Source organism: Lissotriton vulgaris, chromosome 3_1 (genome assembly GCF_964263255.1).
Source record: "Lissotriton vulgaris chromosome 3_1, aLisVul1.2, whole genome shotgun sequence".
Taxonomy (NCBI): domain Eukaryota; kingdom Metazoa; phylum Chordata; class Amphibia; order Caudata; family Salamandridae; genus Lissotriton; species Lissotriton vulgaris.
Window position 1 is genome coordinate 1,619,781,780 of NC_141689.1, and position 23,817 is coordinate 1,619,805,596.

A 23,817-nucleotide genomic window follows, 5' to 3' on the forward strand; every position below is an offset into this window, starting at 1 on the left:
CATCCATTCCTCCACTAGCGAAAAAAATCCATCCTTGTCTCCGTTACTAATCTACTAAGGTGTTGCGGGGAGGGAGGGGGCGTAGGTAGTGAATCCCCATCCCCTACACTCAAAGTCACCACTGGTGATTTACATACAAAGCGTTTCGAATTGCAGACGCACTCCTCCTATCTTCGTTCACCATCTCCCACAACAGCGTCTGCAACTCACTGCCAGACATGTGGGATCAATCAAGCCTGTTGGTGGCTTTTTTTTCGTGGGGGAATGCTCACAGTCTGACAGACCCTGGCCTCTGGTGACACAGAATCTCAACAACTCGTGCATGAGCGGCGGGAGGCGGGCGAGGGAGTGAGTGGGTGGGTGTTTGTGCATGTGTGTTTGATGGGGGAGATAAATCCACTGCTCCTGCCCCCTTTCTCAGACATTGTACGGTTTAAGTGAGGGAGTGGAAAAGGAATAGCTTCCAACGGAGCCAGTGCCGGCTGGAAAAGGAGAAAAAAATGCAGCCTGCAGTCCTCCGTGGAGAAGCGGACTGAAGAGAGGCAGACATCTGCTGCAGCACTTGGAACATGGGACTTTGAGGCCAGTCTGGGCTGCAAGGGAAAAGTCCTCAGCTAAAAACAGGGTTCACCTCTGCGCAGCTGGCAGGCCGGCCACAGGACAGGTTAAAATGTGGTTCTTTCTCAGTACTTCCTTTTGTTTCTTGTCCTTAGCTTGGTGCTGGCCGGCATCGTTTCACCAGAACCCCCTGTACAGGAGCCTGAACTTTAGCACAAGCTCGCATGTCTTTCAGCTCGCGGAGACCCGGAGGCAGCAGCTGGACACCACCGAGAACAAAGTGGAGAAGCTGGGCCAGTTCTTCAAGAGGAACGTCCGGAAGCTGCGGGAGAAGAGCAGCCTGCTCGACATGGTCTTCCTGGTGGACGAGTCGTCCAGCGTGGGCTACGCCAACTTCGTGAACGAGCTGAAATTCGTGAAGAAGCTGCTGTCGGACTTCCCCGTAGTGCCCTCTGCCACGAGAGTGGCCATAGTGACGTTCTCTTCCAAGAACAACGTGCAGTCCCGCGTGGACTACATCTCCGCGAGCCAGTCCCACCAGCACAAGTGCTCCCTGCTGAACAAGGAGATCCCGGCCATCACCTATAAAGGAGGAGGAACGTACACGAAGGGGGCTTTCCAGCAAGCGGCGGTAAGGCTATGACTGTAACCTGTTCGCGCGCCAATTGCCTTTTATAACTCCCTCCACAGAGAGCAGGGTCGCCACGCACTTAACATGAAGTAACTCCACGTGCGCGTCAAACTGTAGCTATTTACGGTGACGTCATACGTGCGCCTTGTCTTGGATGTTATTAGTCTTATTTTTTCTTCTATGTGATAAACAAAGCGCTTGGCGTTCAAATATAGAATTGCAGGTGCTCGTTATCTATGTGTACCTGTTTAATAAATAGAAGTGCAGGTAATCCCTTTTAAATTGGACATATGCTGATAATTGCTGGCACTCCCCATTAACATTAAAGAAGTGCAGGTAGGTACTGAGTACATGACGGCGCTGGCTGCCTATTTTAAAGTACTGGATATACTGAAGACCATAGTGTACAGCTCTGTGTTTTTTTTATTGCATAACTATTTATTGTTGAATTAATACTCTGACATCATGTTTATTTGAAATCAATGGTTTTAATTATATGGTAATAGGTACTTCAGGGGTTTGAAAATGTCCTCACTGGTAGGCAGAAATATCCGGGAAACCAGGAATTATGCGGCAGGATTGACTATAGTATTTATGTAGGAAAAAAATATGTCTTGCGAAGTTTTTGTGACAGTAAATGCTATTTTGTCATTTTTGAATGTTAACTTTCCATGGACTTGTGTTTCAGCTCGTTAGCATCAGTTTAAGACATAAATACAGTAATCAAGCTGAAAGGTGACCAAATAAGATGGGCTCAGTTCTTGCAACTGTGCGGCAAGACGTTTTGCAGCGTTTTAATAATTTGATTTTTAAAACTACGAACTATTTTTTGTTAACATCTTCAGATTACGCAGACAACGATGGATTATGAAGCAAATCCATAATCCAAATTCGCCATCCATAATTATACAAAAAAAAAACGCCCGAGCTGCAGAATCACATAGTTCCAATGGCCTTGAGAATAAATGTTCTACTTTTCTTTCTTTCTTTCTTTCTTTCTTTCTTTCTTTCTTTCTTTCTTTCTTTCTTTCTTTCTTTCTTTCTTTTCTTTCTATCATTCTTTCTTTCTTTCTTACTGGGAAAAGAAGATGTAGCAACGGTAAGGAGTGCGTATGTGATATGAACCAATCACTTCTCAGTTGAACAGACATGTCCCAGTCTGTGGTGAAAGTTCGTGTGGGAGTACATGATATTCAATGGGGGCACGCCTGACCCTATCACATTCTCTCGTACATTCCACTGATTCCACAAGATTAGGCATGTTTCCATGCCAGGTGGGTCCTTCTGCATGAACACAGTTATATTTTGTATTTGTACGAAAAAGCAGCAGCGGACCTTAAAATGCCGCACCTAAACTCCAGTGCCAATAGGTTTATGTTCAAGTCAGTTTGATATTGTGCTGCCAACCCCGACACCAGCTGCTGTTTGGCGTCGCTGTGCTCTCCAGATCAGTTAAACAGTTTAGATACTCAAGGGGGCGCACCAAAATGAAAGTCCAAATAAAATAAGTAGAGAAATGTTCTTTATTTATCTTTGTTCGGCAACAAAAGGCATATCAATTAAAATAAGTAGTGAGATCAGCCAATGCGTTTCACTCCCTACCAAGGAGTTTCTTCAGGGCGCTGCGAGTATATCCGGTAAGTTGTCTTTTGTAAAATCCCTCTGTAGTCACACTGGGAATTTTCTGGTCATTTCTTTATTCCAGCTTATTTCTTTAAAAGCCTTTGGAGTATCTCTCTTCCCTTATCTTTTCTTTGTATCGTGGACTTTGTAGGTCTTGTCCGAAAAACGTTCTTGTATTTCAAAGAGCTACAGTTATATTTTGTCTCCAAGAACAACACTAAACATAGTGATTAACTGAGAAAGCAAATTTGTATTAATCGTACAGAATATGAGAAACTCACATAATTGTAATGCTTTTGGTGTCTCTGGTCCAAATTATGTTGCTCATTTATACCGCAATGTTTTAAATCCTACAGTCGATTTGGTACTAACATTTGGTCGGCCATTTATAATATTTATTATGTTAAATACATTGTTAAACTTTGGTTTAAAATATCAGTCTCAGGAGGCGAGGGTGACGAATTTTGGCGCTGCCGATGAAGGAGATTTCTTGCGCCTAAACTTTTGCTTCAAATACAAATAGTGCAGTGCGCATAAGCCTCCTGGCTCCCAAACTCCTCCTCGAATGCTAAACTCACGAGATCAGATTTACAATCTATCTATCTATCTATCTATCTATCTATCTATCTATCTATCTATCTATCTATCTATCTATCTATCTGTCTGTCTGTCTGTCTGTCTGTCTGTCTGTCTGTCTATATATATATATATATTTTCCCACGTTTTGCTCAATTTCGCGGCTTGGCACTACTTACGGCCGTGCGGTATCCCGCGGGTGAGCAACCCGCTCCATATTATCCAAACTTTCCTGATTAAAAGCAAACGGATCGCACCACAGCAAATTTCTTGGTAAGTCTTCAGATTTAGGCAGAACGAAACGCGTTGGTGTTTGTTTGTTCGGAATATAAAAAAATCTAAAGGTGCGATCCGTTTGCTTTTCATCAGGAAAGTGTGGATAATATATATATATATATATATATATATATATATATATATATATATACATATATATATATATATATATATATATATATATATATATATATATATATATATATAAACAATATATATGTTTGTGTTTTTTACTGAGAAAAACAAATGTTAAATTGTCGTTGAAGGTTAAAGAAAGTGAAGTTATCGTTAGGTAAGGTATTAAGATTTAGCTCACATTAAAAAAAGTAGAAATTCACAGAAAAACATAGTGAAATAATATAAAAACTATTATTTTAAAGCAAAAACAACAAAAACAACAAGAAACTCACTAGTTATAGTTTACTGAGCTAACTATAACTTGAGCCCCAGCAATGCACTGCTTATGATCTCACATATTACATCTCTCATCACATATTAAATGACATTTTTGATAACATCAGTGATGACATCTCAAATGACATATTTGATGATATCACAGACAACACCATTGTCATAAACAGCAGTGAGGTACTGAGTGTACAGGTGTTGGTCAGTAGCGTGGTAATGACTTAAGTACTGGAGGCAAGCATGATTGTGAATGTTGAAAGTTATGTAGTGCACTGTCAGCAAATCACTAAAGTTTGGGGTGCAAGTATTACTATTCAACACAAAATGCCTCCTCCAACAGACACCAACATGTCAAACAGACCTGGGGCAGAGTTGCGCAATGAGTCCGACTCTTACTCAAGAAGTGTATCCTTAACACTAATCTGCAGGTCGTGGTGTAAATGCTACAACGTTTAATAAGGTCTTATCTCATTCCCACCTGTGGAACAAAACGTGTGAGAACAAAGAGAGAGCGCCTCACGGTAGTAACACCTGAGAAAGTACCTGACCTAGTATTGTCAGTTTACCCACTTCTCATCATTGGTCGCTCTCTCTTTGTCGTGACAAAACAAACAGAGAAAAACAGAAAAGACACCCACAAAATTATAGATGTGTGAATACAAACTATCAAAAGTGCTGTGTAAATGAGCGATCTAATCAACCACTCATCTATCTCCAAAAAGTGACCAAAAATCAGAGAGTGCACCTAGAACCCCTGCAATGGCCAACGTGCAAGAAAATGGCCAATGCTGTTAAAACTGGGAACCACTTGCTAGCTGTATTGACTTTATTCTGTTGCTGCAACTAGTCCCGATTTAAAAATGGTTCAAATTATACCATGCTAAATGATGCCGACATGTTTCATTGCTATTATTTCAGCAAATTCATCAGGGCAAAGTTGGGGTTTACTGATTCGGGTTCTGTTTTTCTCAATTTTCATATGGCCTGTAGTAAAATAAAAACAACGCACGCATACATCACAGCGGTGAGATAGTATGTGTGAACATTATGTAACTTATGGTTTTTCAACAACAGTACACACACAGAATACAACACAGAGGACATATACACTCTTTACCTGATGGCTGCCGAAAGCTGCATACCAGCAACCATCAGTGGTCAGAGGGCAGCGTGTCAAAGGATCACGTCTCCAGGGCAATGCAATATGAATTAATGCAACCTGCAGACATAAAAGACGCACAACAGTGCTGTGAGGGCGCTAATCTCGTTCACTGAATAAAAGCCCTAACTTATGTCAAAACAGTGTCCATTCTTAAAACATGAACAGGACTCGCGTAAGAAAAGCCTTGCTTTACTGTGGGAAGAACACACGAGCAAACAAGTAACGTGCTGTACTGAGACTAAAGACAGGCTCGGGCTCTCCATGCTTGCAGCCCCTCGTTTCGTGGCGGAAAGTGAGAACTTCTTAAGAGAGAATGAACACCCGCCTGCTCCCGCTAAAGACCAGAGCCTACAGACACAGCCTCACACATTCCAAATCTTACAGAGACCGGCTAAGCTCGGGCCCAAGCTCTCCCCGTCATTGGAAACGCTGGCGGCAGAACTTAAACCGGCAGAGCGGCGTGTCACGTGTGTGCAAGTGATGACGTACTGTCATCATAGGCGCCCCAACGTGGCACAGCCATTTTAGGTTGGGAGAACATGTGGAAAAAATAAAGGTAGGATTCACAGAAAAGGGGTCATATAGAAAGCGGTGATGCACCGATCTAGGTGGTGTGAGCACTGGTATTCGGTATTCTGATCCAATTGCACTCGGAGGGTCCATTACTTCAACTAAGGGTGTGCAAACCTAGGCAGACAGGCTGAATCACCTAACCCCAACACTGCGGGTGCTAGTAAGCCAGTGTGTACCTTAGACCCCTACATTACACATCATAAAGCGGTCAATGAATACATCTATATGGAACGGTATGTAAACATCTGCCAGATGGGGTTACAAGAGGAAGGGGGTCCCAAGTAAAGAAACAATATACAGACGTCCAATAAGGGTGCATGTCAACGCCTGCTAACTTTGTTCCATTCAATGGAATCATTAAGCCCATCGCGTTCCGCAACACGTGCAACACGCCCCATGTCATATACAGGCTGACGTGTAGCTGTGGGCTGTATTACATCGGACTCACATCCCGTAAAGCCAAAATCCGCATCCAGGAACATATCAGCACCTTCAAGGCTAAAAAACTCACCACACGACTGGTGCAACATTTCATTGAACAGGGGCATGGGCACAGGGACTTTAAGTGGACTATTCTTGAAAAAGTGGTTGGTGAAACGCACAATATTGAAGCTATCCTGGCCCGCAAAGAGGCCAAATGCATTTTTTCTGAAAAAGCTGAACTTAGGTGCCCCTGGAGAGATCCTATCTCAAATAGTCTGGGGGCATGATCTGAAATGCCATGAGGGAGAACTTGGACTCGAGTCAGGTGAAGAGTGTCAGAGAGCGGGAGCCAAATCTGATTAATAAGTGACAGCATTTTATGCGCGGCAGAAGCATGAGTATACATGTGCATGGAGGAGTGTAAAGTCCTACATGTGTCGCAAAGACCCATCGAGTTGTCCCAGAGAGAGAGGAACGAGCAGGTCTGAGGTGTCCAACTCCGAGTCAGGGACAGCATTAAAGTTGCCTCCAATCATAATAGTGCTTGGAGGAAGGAACATGAGGTGGTCATGGTGTGACTGCAGCGTTGGTTGAAGCTGCTGTTGAAGAGCATAGGCTGAGTGAAGATTATATGGTCAGCCTTCAAGGCAGTCTTCAATTCCCACATTGCACCCCTGGAGCCCAACGTGGGTGACAGATACCACAAGAAGAAAACCCCTATGCAGCAGAATGTAGATAGTTTATAAAATTCCACATCCCTGGGTTCACAGAACTCTCACTAATACTGCATCTATGTTAAAAATACACTGAGCAGTCATAATGCACAGCTAAGTTGACTTCCACCGTGCACTAATATGCAGCAGTACAATCACTGGCTAGGTGTAGGTAGTTAGCTTTCGATACGAGTTACCAGATGCCATAGTACAAACAACCTCTACTACACACGCACACAAAGTGATCTCTGATAGGATGGTGCCTAAGCCACTTTTGCTGAGAGATTGCCATAGATACAAGTGGGTGGCAGAGAACAGAATGATCAGAACTATTTTTTGCAGGATGAAGGAAGAACTAACAAAGGCACGTAGATAAGTATGTGGTGCTGGGTTCGGGGTTACAGATCAGGCAGACACTTTGTGCATTTAAGTGTTTATTATAATATGAGAGCATTGGGGAAGAAGCTCCAGCACTGACTATAGTTGGGCTACCAAATCCCAGAAAATCACCGCCCGCACCTCTAGCGTCTACCGTCACGTGATGACAGAGACACTAGAGCGCAACACTACATATCTCCTCCCTTTAACAACGCTACAAAAGAATGCAAAGAATGGATAGTTCAGTCCAGATGCGGTTAGCTCTTCATGTCGAACTCGCGATACGTCTTGGGTAGTACCACGGTCCTGCCTGTGCTGGTTTGTCTCAACAGGGTGCCTGCCCTCGTGTCTCTACTGTCACTGTGTGGGGCAGCGTTGGTTGTCTCATGTACTTGGTTCCCGGTGATGGTGTACCTCGCACCTTGCTCTACTTATGTTGCCTGCCGCTCAGAGTCTCCTGGATTCTCCTGTGTCCTGGTGGTGTTCGCCTCTTCTGTGTTGGTTCCTTTTGGGTCACTGCCAGTTGTTTATGTGTCTCTGTTATTTTCCTCTTCCTCTAAGTTCCCATAATCACTCCTATCCAGTCGGGTTTCTTCAGTCTTGGTCCACCTCAGCACCTTGTTGCACCTGAACATTCTGTTTAGGGACCATATCTTCCCATCACTCAATAAGGCTGACCTAGTGTGCATTTCTTTGACCTGCAGAGGTGTGCTGTACTTGCTGTCACCTTTAATCTTCAATTGTGCGAGCTTCACTCTGACCCATTCACCCTTTTCCAGCATTGCGTCTTTGACATTGTGCCTCTTGTTGTAGTGGTCCATGTAGATCTTTTGCGCCTTTTCCAGATTTCTGCACACCTCCGCCGGAGACAATTTGCTTTGTACTGTGCGTTGTTTTCACGCCACATTGTCTAGAGCGCAACACTACATATCTCCTCCCTTTAACAACGCTACAAAAGAATGCAAAGAATGGATAGTTCAGTCCAGATGCGGTTAGCTCTTCATGTCGAACTTGCGATACTTCTTGGGTAGTACCACGGTCCTGCCTGTGCTGGTTTGTCTCAACAGGGTGCCTGCCCTCGTGTCTCTATTGTCACTGTGTGGGGCCGCGTTGGTTGTCTCATGTGCTTGGTTCCTGGTGATGGTGTACCTCACACCTTCTCTACTTATGTTGCCTGCCGCTCAGAGTCTCCTGGATTCTCCTGTGTCCTGGTGGTGTTCGCCTCTTCTGTGTTGGTGCCTTCTGGGTCACTGCCAGTTGTTTCTGTGTCACTGTTATTTTCCTCTTCCTCTAAGTTCCCATAATCACTCTCATCCAGTCGGGTTTCTTCAGTCTTGGTCCACCTTAGCACCTTGTTGCACCTGGACATTCTGTCTAGGGACCATATCTTCCCATCACTCAATAAGGCTGACCTAGTGTACATTTCTTTGACCTGCAGAGGTGTGCTGTACTTGCTGTCACCTTTAATCTTCAATTGTGCGAGATTCACTCTGACCCATTCCCCCTTTTCCAGCATTGCGTCTTTGACATTGTGCCTCTTATTGTAGTGGTCCATGTAGATCTTTTGCGCCTTTTCCAGATTGCTGCACTCCTCCGCCGGAGACAATTTGCTTTGTACTGTGCGTTGTTTCCACGCCCCATTGTCTACGGTGAAAGGGTCCCAGCCCCTCAATATTTTGAATGGGCTGTACCCTGTCTTGTTGGGAGTGATTCGGTTGGCCCATGCCGTGCACTTGAACTCCTTCTCCAAATTCTTCCCTACATTGATGGCGGCTTGAATTGACCCCATTATGACCCTGTTTAATCTTTCGGCCAGGCCATTCCCTGTAGGATGGTACACCGGAGTTTGTTTGATCTGTATTCCGTTCCTTTCCATGAATGTGTTCCATTTCTCAACGTGAATTGGGGTCCATTGTCACAAGTCATGACTCTTGGGATCCCTTCTCTCAGGAATGTAGTTGTAAGGAAGGCAGTACTGCATCGGTGTCCACGGTCTAACGTATCTCAATCTTTGGCCACCTGAAGTACCAGTCGACGAGCACGATTGCGTACTTGGGTACACTGTTAGCATCTAATATGGGACCCAATATGCCCACCAACAATTCTTCCCAAGGATTAGCTGAGTTGGAGAACTTCCCTAACGGGGGTCGCATCGTGGTTTGTGTCTTGTCTGCATTGCTCCATTGTTTACATTCCCTGACATGCCTCTCCAACTGGCTGTCTAGTGCCGGCCACCAGAATACTTGTTTGGCTCTTTGCTTTGTTTTCACTATTCCCAAGTGTTCTTCATGCAGCATAGGGAGTAACCGGTTTACCAGTCGTCCCGGAGGCACCACTTTCTCTCCTGTGAGCCCACACGTCTCGGTGTCTCCTACTGACAGCTCTTCACAAACTTCATAGAATATCCGTCGTTCAGCGTTTAAGTGCTTCTTATCCGGCCACCTAGAGATTATGAACTGTTTGACTGCTGTCAGGCTTGTGTCCTCCTTATATGCCGTCTTCCATTCTTGTGCACTTATGACCGTTTCATGGTCCTCCATGAATGCTATGGTGTAATCATCTTCTGCCATTGGCACCGGTGCATTCTCCATAGCTGCTGCCCTGCTGAGGAAGTCGACCACTTTGTTCTTGGAGCCTGGAATGTATTAGACATCGTACCCATAATCCAATAGCTGCAAGCTCATTTTTGCTATGCGAGGCGTGGCCATCACGTGTCCACTTGACGTGAGTACCTTCACTAACGGCTTATGATCGGTCCAGAGCAGGAATCTGGAGCCCCACAGGAATTGGCGGAATTTTTCCATTGCCCAAATGGCCACTAGCATCTCTTTCTCCACCAAACAGAATTTTTCCTCATTCGGGGCCAAGGACCGGGACGCAAAGCTGACCGTCGTCGTTTCACCTTCCGCGGATTGCTGCATCAGGTCTGCTCTAACCCTCTGTCTCTCGCATCAGTGGTGAGAATGGACAGCGCTGGTTGGTCAAATCCGTGTAGGGGCACGGCCTCGCATATGTCGTTTTTGATTTGCATGAATTCTTCCTGTGTTGTCTCCGACCAAGTAAAAGCTGTTTTCTCCTTTAGTAACTGACACAAATTGTGTGTTTGGTGGCAAAATGAGGCACAAAATTGCTGTAGAATTCTGCCATTCCGAGGAAAGACCGAACATCATCCTTGTTTCTGGGGGTAGGTGCGTCTTTTATCGCCTTCACATTAGCCTGTTTTGGTGCAATGCCTTTGTCGCTTATTTCATGTCCTAGGTAGGTGACCGATGACACTTCGAACCTGCACTTGTCCCATTCTGCGGTGAGACTGTTCTGCCTTAGTATGCGCAGTACTTTGGAGAGCTTGGCGTCGTGGTCTGTTTTGGTTCTGCCCATTACTAGGATGTCGTCTTGGAAGTACTGCACCCCGTCTGTGTGTTTGAAAAGTTGATGCATTCATTTTTGGAAGACCGCAGCAGCGGACGCCAGGCCAAATGGCATCAGCCTGAACTGGTAGCATCTGAACGGTGTAATGAATGAGGTTAGTTTCATGCAGGAGGTGTGCAGCGCAATCTGATGATAGGCAGAGGTGAGGTCCATAGTGGAAAACCATTTGACGCCCTTCGTTAGGGCTAACGTCTCATTGATCCTGGGCAATGGGAATTTATCAATTAAGATGTTTTTGTTAAGTTCTTGCAAGTCGATGCAGAGGCGTACCATGCCATTGGGTTTCCTGGCTACGCCCAAGGGCGCCAGTCATTCTGCACTCTCAATCGGCTCAAGAATACATTGTGTTCTAAGCGTTGTAACTCCTGCTGTACCGCTTCCCTGCATTGGAATGGAATATTCCGTACTTTGTGGCTTACTGGTCTTGCTCCTTCCTTGAGGCAGATCTTGTGAGTGAATTTCGTCAACTTGCCGATGGTGCCTCCGAAGACTGTCGGGTATTCCGCCTTCCATTTATCCGCTTCGTATGCTTGTGCTGGGGACATCATCAGTACTTGCGTTGAGCCTCCTGGATTCAGTTGGATACCGAGTTCTCCCTTGTCCATCCATCTTAGGACTGAGGGTCATTTCTCTGCTACATAGAGCTTCCCCTCCGCTGTACGACCTTTGAATTCGAATTCTAGGGAACAGTACCCCACCATGGGGATGGGCTCCCCTGTGAAGGTAACAGGGCGGAAGTCCGGAGCCAGGATGTGTGTGCCAATGGTTTGTGCGAAGTCTCTGTCCCAGATGCTGCGTTGTATGATGGTGTATGGGGAACCCAAGTCGGCCACCATCGCTACTTGGACTCCTCCAATTAAGAGTTCACACAGCGGTTTTCGCGTGCATGAACAGTCTATGCCTAAGACCTGGTCGTCTATGTACAGTACACTTTCGTCGTCGTCTACACCACCTCCTTCCTCAGTCTCTGAGTCTTGGGCCATGTATTTGACAGACGTTTTCTTGGGTTTGCATCTGCAGACCTTCTCAAAGTGCCCCATGATTCCGCAATACAGGTATTTGGCTCTGAAGGCGGGGCAGCGCTTGTCGCTGGCTGCTTGTGCTTGACTGCCGCACCTGTAACAGGAGTTTTTGTCCTCCCCTTGCGGTTTCCGGTTCGTAGGTGTCCTGGGTGCATACCTTCTGGACTGTCTTGAGCTTCCTGTGTACGGATGCTTGCGCTCTTGAGGGGTGCCGTCTGATACCTTGCCAACCATGGCTTTGCCGGCGCTTTCCTTTTTGGCGGCATCCGCGCACCGTTTCTTGAGAGTTTTGCTTTTTTGACCATGGCGACTATCTCCTTGAGAGGGGATTCTCCGCTGACCCATAACTTCGCCTGTATGGATGTGTTCACCGTCTGCATGATGATTTGATCTCTAATGAAGTCATCGTGGAGGACTCCGAATTTGCAGGTGATCGCTAGTCTCTTCAACACTGCCACGTAGTCATCCACTGATTCACCCACGTTCTATTTCCGTTGGAAGAAGTTGAAGCAGTCGATTGCAATGCACACCACTGGCTGATAATGGCTGTCCAGGTCCTCAATGGCATGTTGAAACACGTCTTCGTCATCCTGAGCCCTGGTCTTCTTTACTAGGTTCATGTACGCCCTAATGCCTTCCGGACCCAAGTTGTGCAATAGGATCTTCTTTTTCCGCTTGCTCGGAAAGACTTCGCCACCTTCGTCCTCTAGAGCTGACAGGTAGTTTAGGAAGTATTCTTACCACTCTTCCCATTTCATGGCTGGTTCCCCCGGTTTCGGTAGGAAGGTGGCAGGGTTTGTGAGGGAGAAGGTTTGGGCACACATGGAGGCTTGCCGTCTGGGTGGAGCGTGTGTACTCTGTGTGGAGGGCTCCCCAGTGCGCTTTGGTCTTGCGGGCCCGCTGCGTCTACCTGGGCCCAGAAGTCTTCAGCCACGTTGCCTTGAATCTGGTGTGCCAGGGTCGGTTGTCCACCTATGGCTCTGCTTGCCTTCCCCCTGCCGGTCTGTGGGTGCTTGGCTTAGCTGCTTCTGGCCTCCACTCACCCTCTAATGCAGGCCTGCCTGGTTTCTTGGCCGGTGCGGAGGGTTCCGGCGGTGCCTCCTGGATGCTTTGCTCCCCTGTAGCAGCCTAGTCCTGTGCTGTGATGCCCCCTTGTGCTGGTTTGCTCTCACTCTATGTGCAGCCTACACCATCAGCATGTGGGGTCACCCAGTGCTCGAGTCTGGTCGGGTGGTGGCTTTGGGTACTTTCTGCACCCCTGGACCTGGATGCGGGGTGTGCCTCCTGTCGTCTGTGGGGCGCTCCACTTGCTGCTGCTCCCTGAGGCGGGTCTGCTGTGACACTGTAAGCGACCCTGCAGTCTGGCTCTTGTGGTTTACCCTTCCTGCTTGTGGGGCTGTGGTGGGGCTCTGTGGACTGGCCCTGTGTCAGTGCTCTTCCTACATGAGGTGGAGGGGTCTCTGTGCCTCGCACCCTGTCTCCTCCTCTCCCTAAACTGGGATGCAGGCGTGCTCTCACCACGTTCCTGTCTTCAATACGCTCCCATTGTGGGTTAGGGGCACAGCTTACTCACTGTTCTGCTGCTCTGTGTTCCTTCGGATATTGGCCGGATAGCTGTGCAGCACGTTGCTGGCGTAGCGCTCCTCCTCTCCTCAGCCGCGATGTTCGTCGTGTCGGTGCGCTTGGCCCCCCGCGCCTCCCCTGCCGCGCTCTCATTCGATTTCCACACCGCCGCGTTTCATCGGCTGCCGCGTTGTGGTTGGGTTGTGGACGTGTCCCCCTACCATCCTCGTCGCCAATTTGTGGTGCTGGGTTCGGGGTTACAGATCAGTCAGACACGTTGTGCATTTAAGTGTTTATTATAATATGACAGCGCCGGGGAAGAAACCCCAGCACTGACTATAGCTGGGCTACCAAATCCCGGGAAATCGCCGCCCTCGCTCCTAGTGTCTGCTGTCACTTGATGACGGATAAACTAGAGCGGAACACGACAAAGTAGTGCGGAGAAAATCATGGAAGCGATGAGCAAGAGGGTGCAACGTTCTGGATTTTGATTAGCGAATAAACTATGCAATAAACAGGATGAAAAAACAAACGAGGTCTGGCATTTGCCGGCGATGGGCTATGACAGAAACACGAGCCTTAAATGTACAAGCACCAAATTCAGTAAAGGAGCAACGTGTACATGAAGCCAAATGGGGGATAGGCAGTAGATGAGTATAAAGTGAAATATTTATGCATTTCACTAGAATGTCGAAGTAGGCATGTTGTCCTCAATTGGTTTCTTATAGTCTGACCAATAATACTATAGAACAGGAATAGTGTACAGCTTCTCTTATGATGGCCATTGTAGAAGTGAGAAACAAAATGGGGTGCTACGGAGGGCCCCTCTGAATTTCTACAGATTAAGAGGGTTAACAAAGGGAATAGAGACCAGAGCATCAAGGCCTCAGATTGTCTTCAGGACTGGAGCAATATGAATAAACTTGTACCTTCTGAATAGTACAAATCGTGGCTGTGGCACTATATGTGATTTGCCATCGTGTTATAGTGAAAGGAAACTTAATTGACACAAACTGTTATTTTTTATTCCAGCCTTATATGACCATGTTCCACCACTCGCTTATGTGGCTACTAGTTAATAATTTATGCTTTATTTTCCATTTGCACGCGTTGCCACCTAGCTCCATCCACAATTTATTGACTTCATTTATTTAACCACGACCCTTCACAATTATAATGATTCCAGTTCTGTGTTTTTTCTTTTACTTTATATTTGTTATTTTTAGGGCTCGACTACAAACAGTTCTTTGCTGTTTATTACGAAAGACCTACTGTCGACAATATCAAAACTAATAGTGGGCTTTGTGTCAGCCTATTGCTTACCATTGGTTGGCTTTCTTGTCGATTGCAGTTGCTTGCTTTTTCTTTGACAGCTTTTTCCTTCCTCTTGTGTTTGTCCCTCTCCCAGAGCTAGCTTCTTTACCATCCTTTTGGTTAGATGACTTGTATCGTTCCCCTGTTTAAATTCAGAAAATAACTTTTTTATTTTCTTTTCAGCATTCTAAAGGATTTGATGTGTTTTCTTGTTTTTCCCGCATGGCTTCTTCATCCTCAAATCCCCACCCCTCCTATTCATGTCTTCATGTAAACCCCATTCCCACTCCGCCCATTGCTTCCCCTACTCCTCCTCATCCAGCTTTAACTTTTCAGAACTCATCCCCAAGCTCCTCTCCACTGCTACCCTGGTGTTCACATCAGCAGGGCTGGACTGACTACTGGGCTTTCTGGAATGCTGCCGAGCTGGGGGCTGATTTCACTGCGGTGGGGGCTGATTTTGTTCATGGAGACCTGCGTGTGCTTTGAAATGAACAAAGCAAAACGAATTTCTTTCAGCTCATGCAGGTCCCCATCAACGAAATCAGCCCCCAGCTCAGCAGCATGCCAAAACGCCCGGTAGCCAGTCCAGCCCTGCACATCAGCCTTCCTTCCCTCTACGGACTTTCCCACCCTCTCCTCTATTAAAACCTCAATAGTGAGTTGTTTTTAAAAAATAAAATATATATTTTTTTGGGTATTATTTCAGAGGCATGGCAGCTCTAGTTTTCTACCTGGTCACTTACTCTATAATATGCTTTGATACTTTCACACACATTTTATTAATTCACTACTTCAAGACTGTTGTCTGCCGCCTTAGAATGGCAGATTAAAAGTTACAAAAAAGAAAATAATGACCATCATGTCATACACACATTTATGTCATGTAGTTGAGGCAGCTGTCTTGTTTTTGCCAATGCTGTGTTCCCCAAGGAGGAAAAGCACTAGCAAAGTAAAAAATTCAGGTAATTTCGCTGAAAGGTGAAATCAATGTTGCCTTGATTGCACTTGCTTGATTATTCCCATAGAAAGCTTTTCAATATCAGAATAATTAATATATTATCATTGGCACTTGGTTAGGCCTGGAAAAACACAGTTAACTTACATCGAACCACCCCAGTTTTGAAGTGATTCGAGATTTAATGATCTTTCCAAGTTTTTATGGTTCAAGTTGACTCCTGAATTTAACTTCCAAATTTTACGTGCAACAAACAAACATTATTTGTGAACCAATGGAAAGCATATTTATGTGTTGAGCAACAAGGGTCTATCTCAAAATTATTTTTTAAAAGTGATGTCCCGCGTTCTATTTTAATTATGTTGGCCCCAGATAGTTCAATAATAAGTGACAACTAACCAGTCCAACTGATTCTCTTGATTCTTGTCAATGGACTTCGAGGGTTCAAGAAAAAATCTGGCCAAGATGTTTCTTAGGTCACTGATAATTCACTTACATCATGGCTTAAAATTGTTATCAGTCCTGTAATGTGCTTATTTAATTAAGTAAATATTTAGAGCCTGATTACGAGTTTGGTGGACAGGGTTACTCCGTCACAAACATGACAATATCCCATATTATAATTCCATAAAATCCTATTGAACTTGTAATAATTCTATAAAATCCTATGGAACTTGTAATAATTCCACCAAATCCTATGGAACTAGTAATACTGCGGACGGGATATCTGTCACATTTGTGACTGGCTATCCCATCCTCCAAGCTCATAATCAGCCCCTTAGTATCTTTGCATGTTGATCAAACGTTGCTTTCTAGTTATTTTGAAGCGTTTTGTAATCTATGGAATTGTAGTAACTTCAAACCCCTGGCGAGATGATGAACACATTTGTGGACAGAGAGCATGTTACTCCATAGCAGCGCTTGGAGTGGAAGTAGTATTTTCATGACAGGCGTGATGATCAAAGTTGTGCTCTTATTGTATTTTTGTTACTGAGCCTTTGTGAATATTGAATTGAAAGGAGTGAGGGATTGGACGCTTTAGCTTACATGATGGTAATGTATGAATGGAGAGTAATTCATGAAAACTGTGTCACCTACGATAGGGAAGTTTTTTTGGGTTTGTGTGTGTATAGCAAAAGCTTTGCATATGGTGTGCTGCGACTGTTTGTTTCCAATTGTATGTGCAATCGAGAAAAGGAGAGAGACAGATGTGTGTTACTAAAATGTAAGGAAGGAAATCTAAAGGAACAGCATATCACCATTTAATGTTGTTGTTACAAAAGGTCTTAAAACTATTCACCTAATGGGGTTTGTCACATCTACATTAAAAGGATATGGATTTTTTTTCACGCCCTTTCAAACAGGTACGTTTTATGACAGGTGATCCCACCTCTGATCATAGTTTTTGTTTGCGGAGGAATGTCTGGAAATTAACAGAAATAGCAGGGCATCTGTATTTGTTCATCATTGTTGTCGGGACACTATTTTTAGTTGTGAACCAGGATGTACTTTGGCTAAAACTGGAAACAGATCAGTTCTAGCAGAATGGCTCTAAATTATCTGGCGCGCACATCCAACAATCGGGCTCAAGTGTTGGTAGATATGGATGGAGAGCTAACGCAGAGTATCTGTGTTATGACTGTAATGTCAGTTGTACATTTTGTATGTTGTAGTTTGACTATTTGATGGGGTAACAAGGGAACTCATTCTAATCCTTTGCTGAAACAGTGCTAAGGAAAATGCAAACCAAACAAAGCCCATCCCCAACACCCCCCACCCTACACTTCTACCTCTGAAGCATCTATTGTCCAGTTGATTACCTATTAAAACAGAAGAAAAGTAAAAATTCTGATCTTAACTAGACCAGTAGTTCTTTAGAACTCCACATCATGCCCATTTAAGTATGAGTGACTAAAACATATTTTTACCTGTCTGCAGGTAAGGCATCACGTATGATTAATTAAAAGGTTTACTAGTCTTACCATTCCTCCATCAGAATGCATCGGCCCCTGCGGAGACATAGATTGGCCCCAAAAAAATTCTTGAGATGTGCAGACTGGCCGAGAAAATGTCAGAGTACATGTGGGGGTTAGGGAACAATGAGGAAAGGGAAGATCAAGGGTCTAGAGTAGTAGAAGCATACCACTTGTTATTGTAAGAGCATTGTTATTGTTCGGTTTCAATAGAATCTCTTGACTTGTCTGCTTGAATTAATTTGAGGCTTGTTTCTTTTCCATATCTTCACAAATAGGCAAGACAAGTTGGTCACCTTGTTCACTAGAATTTTCCAGTCCAGTGTGATGGCGACAACACCTCATATGACTCTGCCTCCGCCTAGATGGCCAAATGTTTATGGATGGCAATCTCACAGGTGTGATAGACAAAAGAGATACTTATTTCTTCCACCTTGTCCTAGACACTCTATAAAACCCTGAAGAAGTGGTATCTGCCATTTATGCAAACATTTCATTTTGCCAGGTAATGTAGCATTATGATACATTTCTCCTTTGCGGTAAATGACCTGTATGATCATATTCTATTCCATGTAATTGAGGAGTCTCACTATAAGAGGCCTACATTGGCTCCATTGTGAGGTGTCAGTACCAGAGCTCAATATTCCTTCTCAATAACAAAACAGGTGGACAGGTCCTCTTACAGGGCCCAAGATTGGAGCCAAGAGTGAAACATGTTTTTGGTGTGGTGAACCCCCCACTCCCTCTGGAATGCCTACAATTCCGAGGTTCATGCAGCTTGACCTACCCTCAGCATCCTTCAGTGTCTCCTCCAGATATTTGAAAACCTCTAGGAGATGAATGTCTATGTCCTGGAGGGTGTGGATCATATTGTCTGTCCTCAAGATCCCCCCTCCATCTCTTGTACAAATGTCAACTACATTTCTCATGTATTGCCACATTAAGGAGACTTCGAGGCCCAGTTTTTCGAAGATACTTTTCATTGATGACCAGGTGTCGTGGATTGTCTGAAGGATAGTATCCACTTCTGTCGTGGCCATCCTATCTCCCAACAGATGCTGCTGTCAGTTGCTAGCAGCAGTTTTAGTAGAGTTGTCAATTTTACAATGAGGAGGATGTGAATTAACTTTAACCTTTTCTGTGGTGTATCTACACATATTCCTATTTACTGACAGGATGATGGCATTGTTTTCTCCAGCTACCTTCCATTTTCTAACTGGTTTCTAGAAGGTTGGTATGCCTCTCGGAGTTAAAGCCACAAAGAGCCCCAAATGAAGAGCCCCAACAGAGTACCACAGCAAGTCAAGTGGTTTCAATCCTACTCTGTGGAACATGTGCCCCATGTGGCAATATCAGTGGCCCTCAAGTGTGATGGAATCGACGTTCAGGAGCAGGCAAGATGCTGCTATAGTGAAGGCCTCACACTGTGTCACTTTTGAAGTGACTAAGGTGCAAGGGTTTAATTCACAGGACAATACGCATATGTAGGTCCATATGTCATGAAGTTAGCTGATATTTACTTATCTGAGGGGAAAATAGTAGCCTCCAAACTTCTATCACCCCAAATCAATGTGTCTCAGATGCCCAAATGTTTGGAGTGGCTTCCCCTCCCCCCAATACCTGCCTTGGGCAAGGTGAGAGCGATTAGAGACTTCAATCCACAGTACACACTACAGTTAGTCATTTAGTCCTTCTCCCTCTCTCTCTGGCTTCTGGAAGCTGATCATAGTAGGATTGCAGATCAGATTATTTCAGTTCATTCACAGTCTGACCTGTTATTTGTAGAAGTCACAGGGCCACAACAGTTGCTCACCTGCTTACCTCCAATCTGGCCAGGGTTGAAGTGGCCAGCATTGGCAATTGCTATCTTGAATTGGTCAAGCCACATACTCCTCTGGCTGAGGGACACATATTCATACTGTCTGAGGGACAGTTGCATCCAATCAATTTTTCAGTTGTCATGTAAGCTGCCATCCGGATTGGGACCATGCAATCTGTCAGGCTCAGGTGATTGCAATGCATTCCTTCTGATCCACTCTATGGCAGGAGCTGCCTACATAATGTGTGGCCATGCTGGAAGGCACTTTCCCCTGAAAGCACTGAAGATGGAACTCCCTCAACAGGTTAGGGTCCAGTGGAATTGCTAAGGTGTCATAAAGCAGGAGGAATCTTAGTATGTTGTAGGATGGTGCAGGATTACTGGATATCAGTCCTGGGTTTCACAAAAAAGCAGCAGCCATCTTCAGTGGCCAGGCTACGCCCCACCCAACCCCGAATTTTGGGGTTCCTTACTATAGTGTTGAGTGCTCCCTACTGGGCTCTGTACAATGTCTTGGTTAAGAGAGGTATTCATGTGTTTTCGCATACAGGGAGTAGTAAGATTATTTCTGATTTAGCTAGGTTTGTGGCACTGGTTTCAAGTTGATAGCTGGATGGTTTAGTTGAAGTGATGAGTTTTTTTAGGTCTTCTGCTACTATTGTTAGGTAACATTTTGTTGAGGGTTATGCCAGATTTTTCCTGTTTCTCATCAATGTGTTTTTTTTTACTCAGCGGAACTATTATGTGCTGTTCTGGATGGTAATGGTGAAGGAGATGATGAAGTATTCTGAGCAATCTACTTTCATAGATAGGACCTCCTACTAGATGTATTGATGTCTCAGGAAAAGGTCTTTGATGACAGAGAGATGTTGATCATGATCATCATTAGGGTTGTGACAACCATAGATAGTAAGATGTTTTTAAAGGCTTTTTGAGGAAAAGGATCGTCAACTGGCTTGCATCAGATTATAGAATTGGGAGGTCGAGAGTTGACTGTAGGAGGTCATGGTCCTATATTTGTTATTTGAGCTGGTTCTTTTGATCTTGGTGTCTGGGGGCTGGATGAAAGGCTTTATGGTCTCTAGGTGTTGTTTGTTGGAAAATAGCCCTCTCTGAAGGGTCACCCCAAACCTTTTACTTTCCTCCTCCTCTTTATGCTGAATGCTGCTAGTTGGCTTTAGGACTTTGAGCACTTTACCACTTCTGACCAGTGCTAAAGTGGATGTGCCCCCTGCTCTAATCATGGTGTAATTGGTTTAACCTATTTTGGTATTTTTAATGTACTTGTAAGTCTCTTTTAAAGTGGTATATCATATAACCAGGGCCTATAAATTAAATGCAACTAGCGGGCTGTAGCACTGATTGTGCCGTCCATACAAGTAGCCTTTTAAACCTGTCTCAGGCTTGTCACTTCAGAGTCTGTTTGCGCAGTTTCACTGCCTCTTCAACCTGGCATTTACAACTACTTGACAAGCCTTACACTCCCCTTTTATTACACATACATCACCACTAAGGTAGGCCCCAAGTAGCCCATATGGCAGGGTGCTCTGTAAATAAGAGGTAGGGTATGTAATTTTATGTTTTGCAAGCCCTGGTTGTGAAAACCCCCTAAATTAGTTTTTCACTACTATGAGGTCTACTCCCCGCATTGGGAATTCCTTAATGCACTTTTAAACTGTAATTCCTGATTAGAAAGAAGTAGCTGTTTCACGTTTTATGTCTATGAAATGGTAACGACAAATCCTCTTTACTGGTAAAGTTGGATTTAACATTACTGTTTTAGAAATGGCACTTTTAGAAAGTGGGTATTTTTTTGCTATTGCAGATCTGTGTGTCTGCAGCCTGTCTCCAATACACATCTGAGGTGGGTGACAGCTACATTTTGTGCATTCCCTCTAGACAGCCACAAACACAGCAAGGTTAGGTATGTCTGAGTACTCATCTGCATTCTGATGGGTCTTTATGGCCAGGAATGGGGAAGGAGCTGACACTTACCCCTGAATAGGCAGTTCCATGTCCCCACACAAATGGCTGATTACCCCATACTGATAGTCTGGAGCTAGGGCTGGGAAGAAAAGAGCTTCTGTGCACTTAAATGACCTTTTTTTGAAGTCACCTCCCACTTCAAATGTACTATTAGGTATAAGTACTGGGGATCTGACCCCACTACGTCAGACAATTCTTGACCTCTAACTGGACTCTGTCAGACAAACTGCTGTGCTACATCAAGGACTGACAATCTGCTGAACTGCTGACCTTTAAGGCCTGCTTTTATGTTGTGCTGCCCAGCTGCCTGCTGTCCTTTGACCCTGCTGAGGAGAGATGGACTCTGCCCTGTAACAAAGTGATCTCCAAGGGCTTCCTGGCTTGCTTCCTGATGCATGAGCCTCAGGATTATCAAAGTCTCTACCCCTGCTCCTGAGCCTGATTCACTGCAAGTGAACCCAGATACCTGAACCAGAGAAATCAATGCATCTCCAGTCTGTGTGTAGCAGAACCAGCGCATCAACCCAGTTGTGGGAGAAGAGTTGGTGCATCGCACTTGGAACAGCTGCATCGCACCTGGGACTGCTGTTTCAGAACCAACGCATTGCTGCAACTGCATGGAGATGGAAGTATGCACCTTGGACATGGATTAACCTAGTGCATCGCCTTCGGAGCCGCAGCACTCGGATCAGCTGCTTCGCTCAATGGACCTGATGCATCACCATCACTGCGTGAAGAAAATTGACACATGACCTTGACTGCGGACTCAACATCGACACATCACTTGCCTGCACCCTCCATCTTGCTGTTGCGACCAGGATCAATGTACTTTGTTCACTGGGTCTGCGTGGCACTTGGCCCCGGCCTGTGCTCCATTGTGGTTGCCTTGAACTGTTGACTTTGCCCCTGTTCAGTGCGACCAGATAATCTCATAGGCTCTTATTGCTTCTAACACTAGAAATGTTTTTATTCTGCAAAAATTAATAACTCAACTTCTACTTATTGGATGTTTGTTGTTTTGATCTTCCTTTAATTTTAACATCATTGTCCATTTCTCTAATTCGGTCTGGAGTCTTTTGTGAGGTTTTCATTGTGTTACTGTGTGTGTGTGTTGCACAAATACGATAAGCCTAACTGCTCTGTGCCAAGCTACCAGAGGGGAGCACAGGTTATCTTTTAGTGTGTATCTAGCTTACCCTGACTAGAGTTGTGGTCCCTACTTGAACAAGGTGCCTTCCTCTGCCAACTAGAGACCTCATTTCTAACATTGTTACAGCACCTTTGCGTTAGACACAAGGTTTTCTGTTATGGTATTACAGAACCTTAAAACTAGGGAATGTTTGTTGTGATGCACTCTAATTTGCCTAATTCAATGAGAATGATATGAAATTAATTGGTGGACATCTGGCATTGAAGGTCTGGTTGGAATAATGTAATTGCTTTATCTCCTTGATGGAAGATTTGTAGATCCTGTTGCATCAAAATAGATGATATTGAAGTGTGGTTTGTTGAGTGTCTTTCAGTGGTATTTAAGTGCAATGATTTCTTCTTTCATCTTCTTCATCCCTCTGTTGAGCCAAAGGTCACATGTCAAGCTTTTGGTTGCGTGAATGCTTTGCAAGAAATTAGCAAATCGAAGGTTGTGGAAAGTCAATAGTAAAGGTGATTTATTTATTTGGTTGGGAGGCAAAATTTCTCAGATATGAAAGTCTACTGCAAAGAGGCTGAGTTGATTTCATTGTAGGTGGTTAAAGCTAATGTTGGTTGTTGTTGCACTTGTTCTTGTCATGATAGTGATTGTGAGAGTAATGAGTCTAAACGGTGAGAACATTGTTTCCAGGGTGGGTCTACTCTATGTGTGGGTTGACTGATCACCTAATTGAAGTTAAGAGATTGAACCTTTGTTTTGATGATTCTTGACTCTGGGAGAGAAGGTTTGTCAAAGCATACATTTAGGCCACCCAGCATGCAGAGATGCATGTTGTTTAAGGCTATGTGTAGGAAGGGCTTTGCTAAGGTACATTTGAACACCCTGTTGTTGAGAGGTTGTCTGTAGATCAGCAGAAATGCACACATGATTGAAGGGGTGGGTGAGCAGTGAACTAGGAGTGATTCTAAACCTGTCATGGTGATGTGTCCTCTAGCCTTTTTGCCAGCTTTAGATGTCTATGTGAAAGGGGCTCACCTCATGCAGTACTGGCGAAGGTTCTTCCTCTAACCAGGTTTCAGTGTCTGGTTTTGAGTTTGAGATCAGGTCGAAGATGTCTTTGAATGAGTATTGATAGGCAGGCAGTTGTGCTCAAGCTGCTGGTGGGGATTGGAGAGGGTAGATAAGGAATATTTAGACTTTTAAGGCACAGAGAAACCGAAGAGGAAGGAAAACAAAGTAAAGAGAGGTGGAAAATTGGAACAGACATAGGGGTGAGAATTCC

The 23,817-nt window shown here is 44.7% G+C and overlaps 1 protein-coding gene across 2 annotated transcripts in view; it reads left to right on the plus strand.

Moving 5' to 3' along the window:
- Window positions 1-463: 463 nt before the first annotated feature.
- The window catches only part of SVEP1 (sushi, von Willebrand factor type A, EGF and pentraxin domain containing 1), a 1,018,759-nt gene continuing 995,405 nt past the window's right edge, over window positions 464-23,817 (plus strand). The window contains exon 1 of one of the 2 annotated variants that reach the window (XM_086962106.1): window positions 464-1,189. In XM_086962106.1, coding sequence (XP_086818232.1) covers window positions 671-1,189 — 519 coding nt within the window. In that variant the 5' untranslated portion in view covers window positions 464-670. The remainder of the gene's footprint in view (window positions 1,190-23,817) is intronic. The other variant, XM_086962105.1, reaches the window with a different exon arrangement.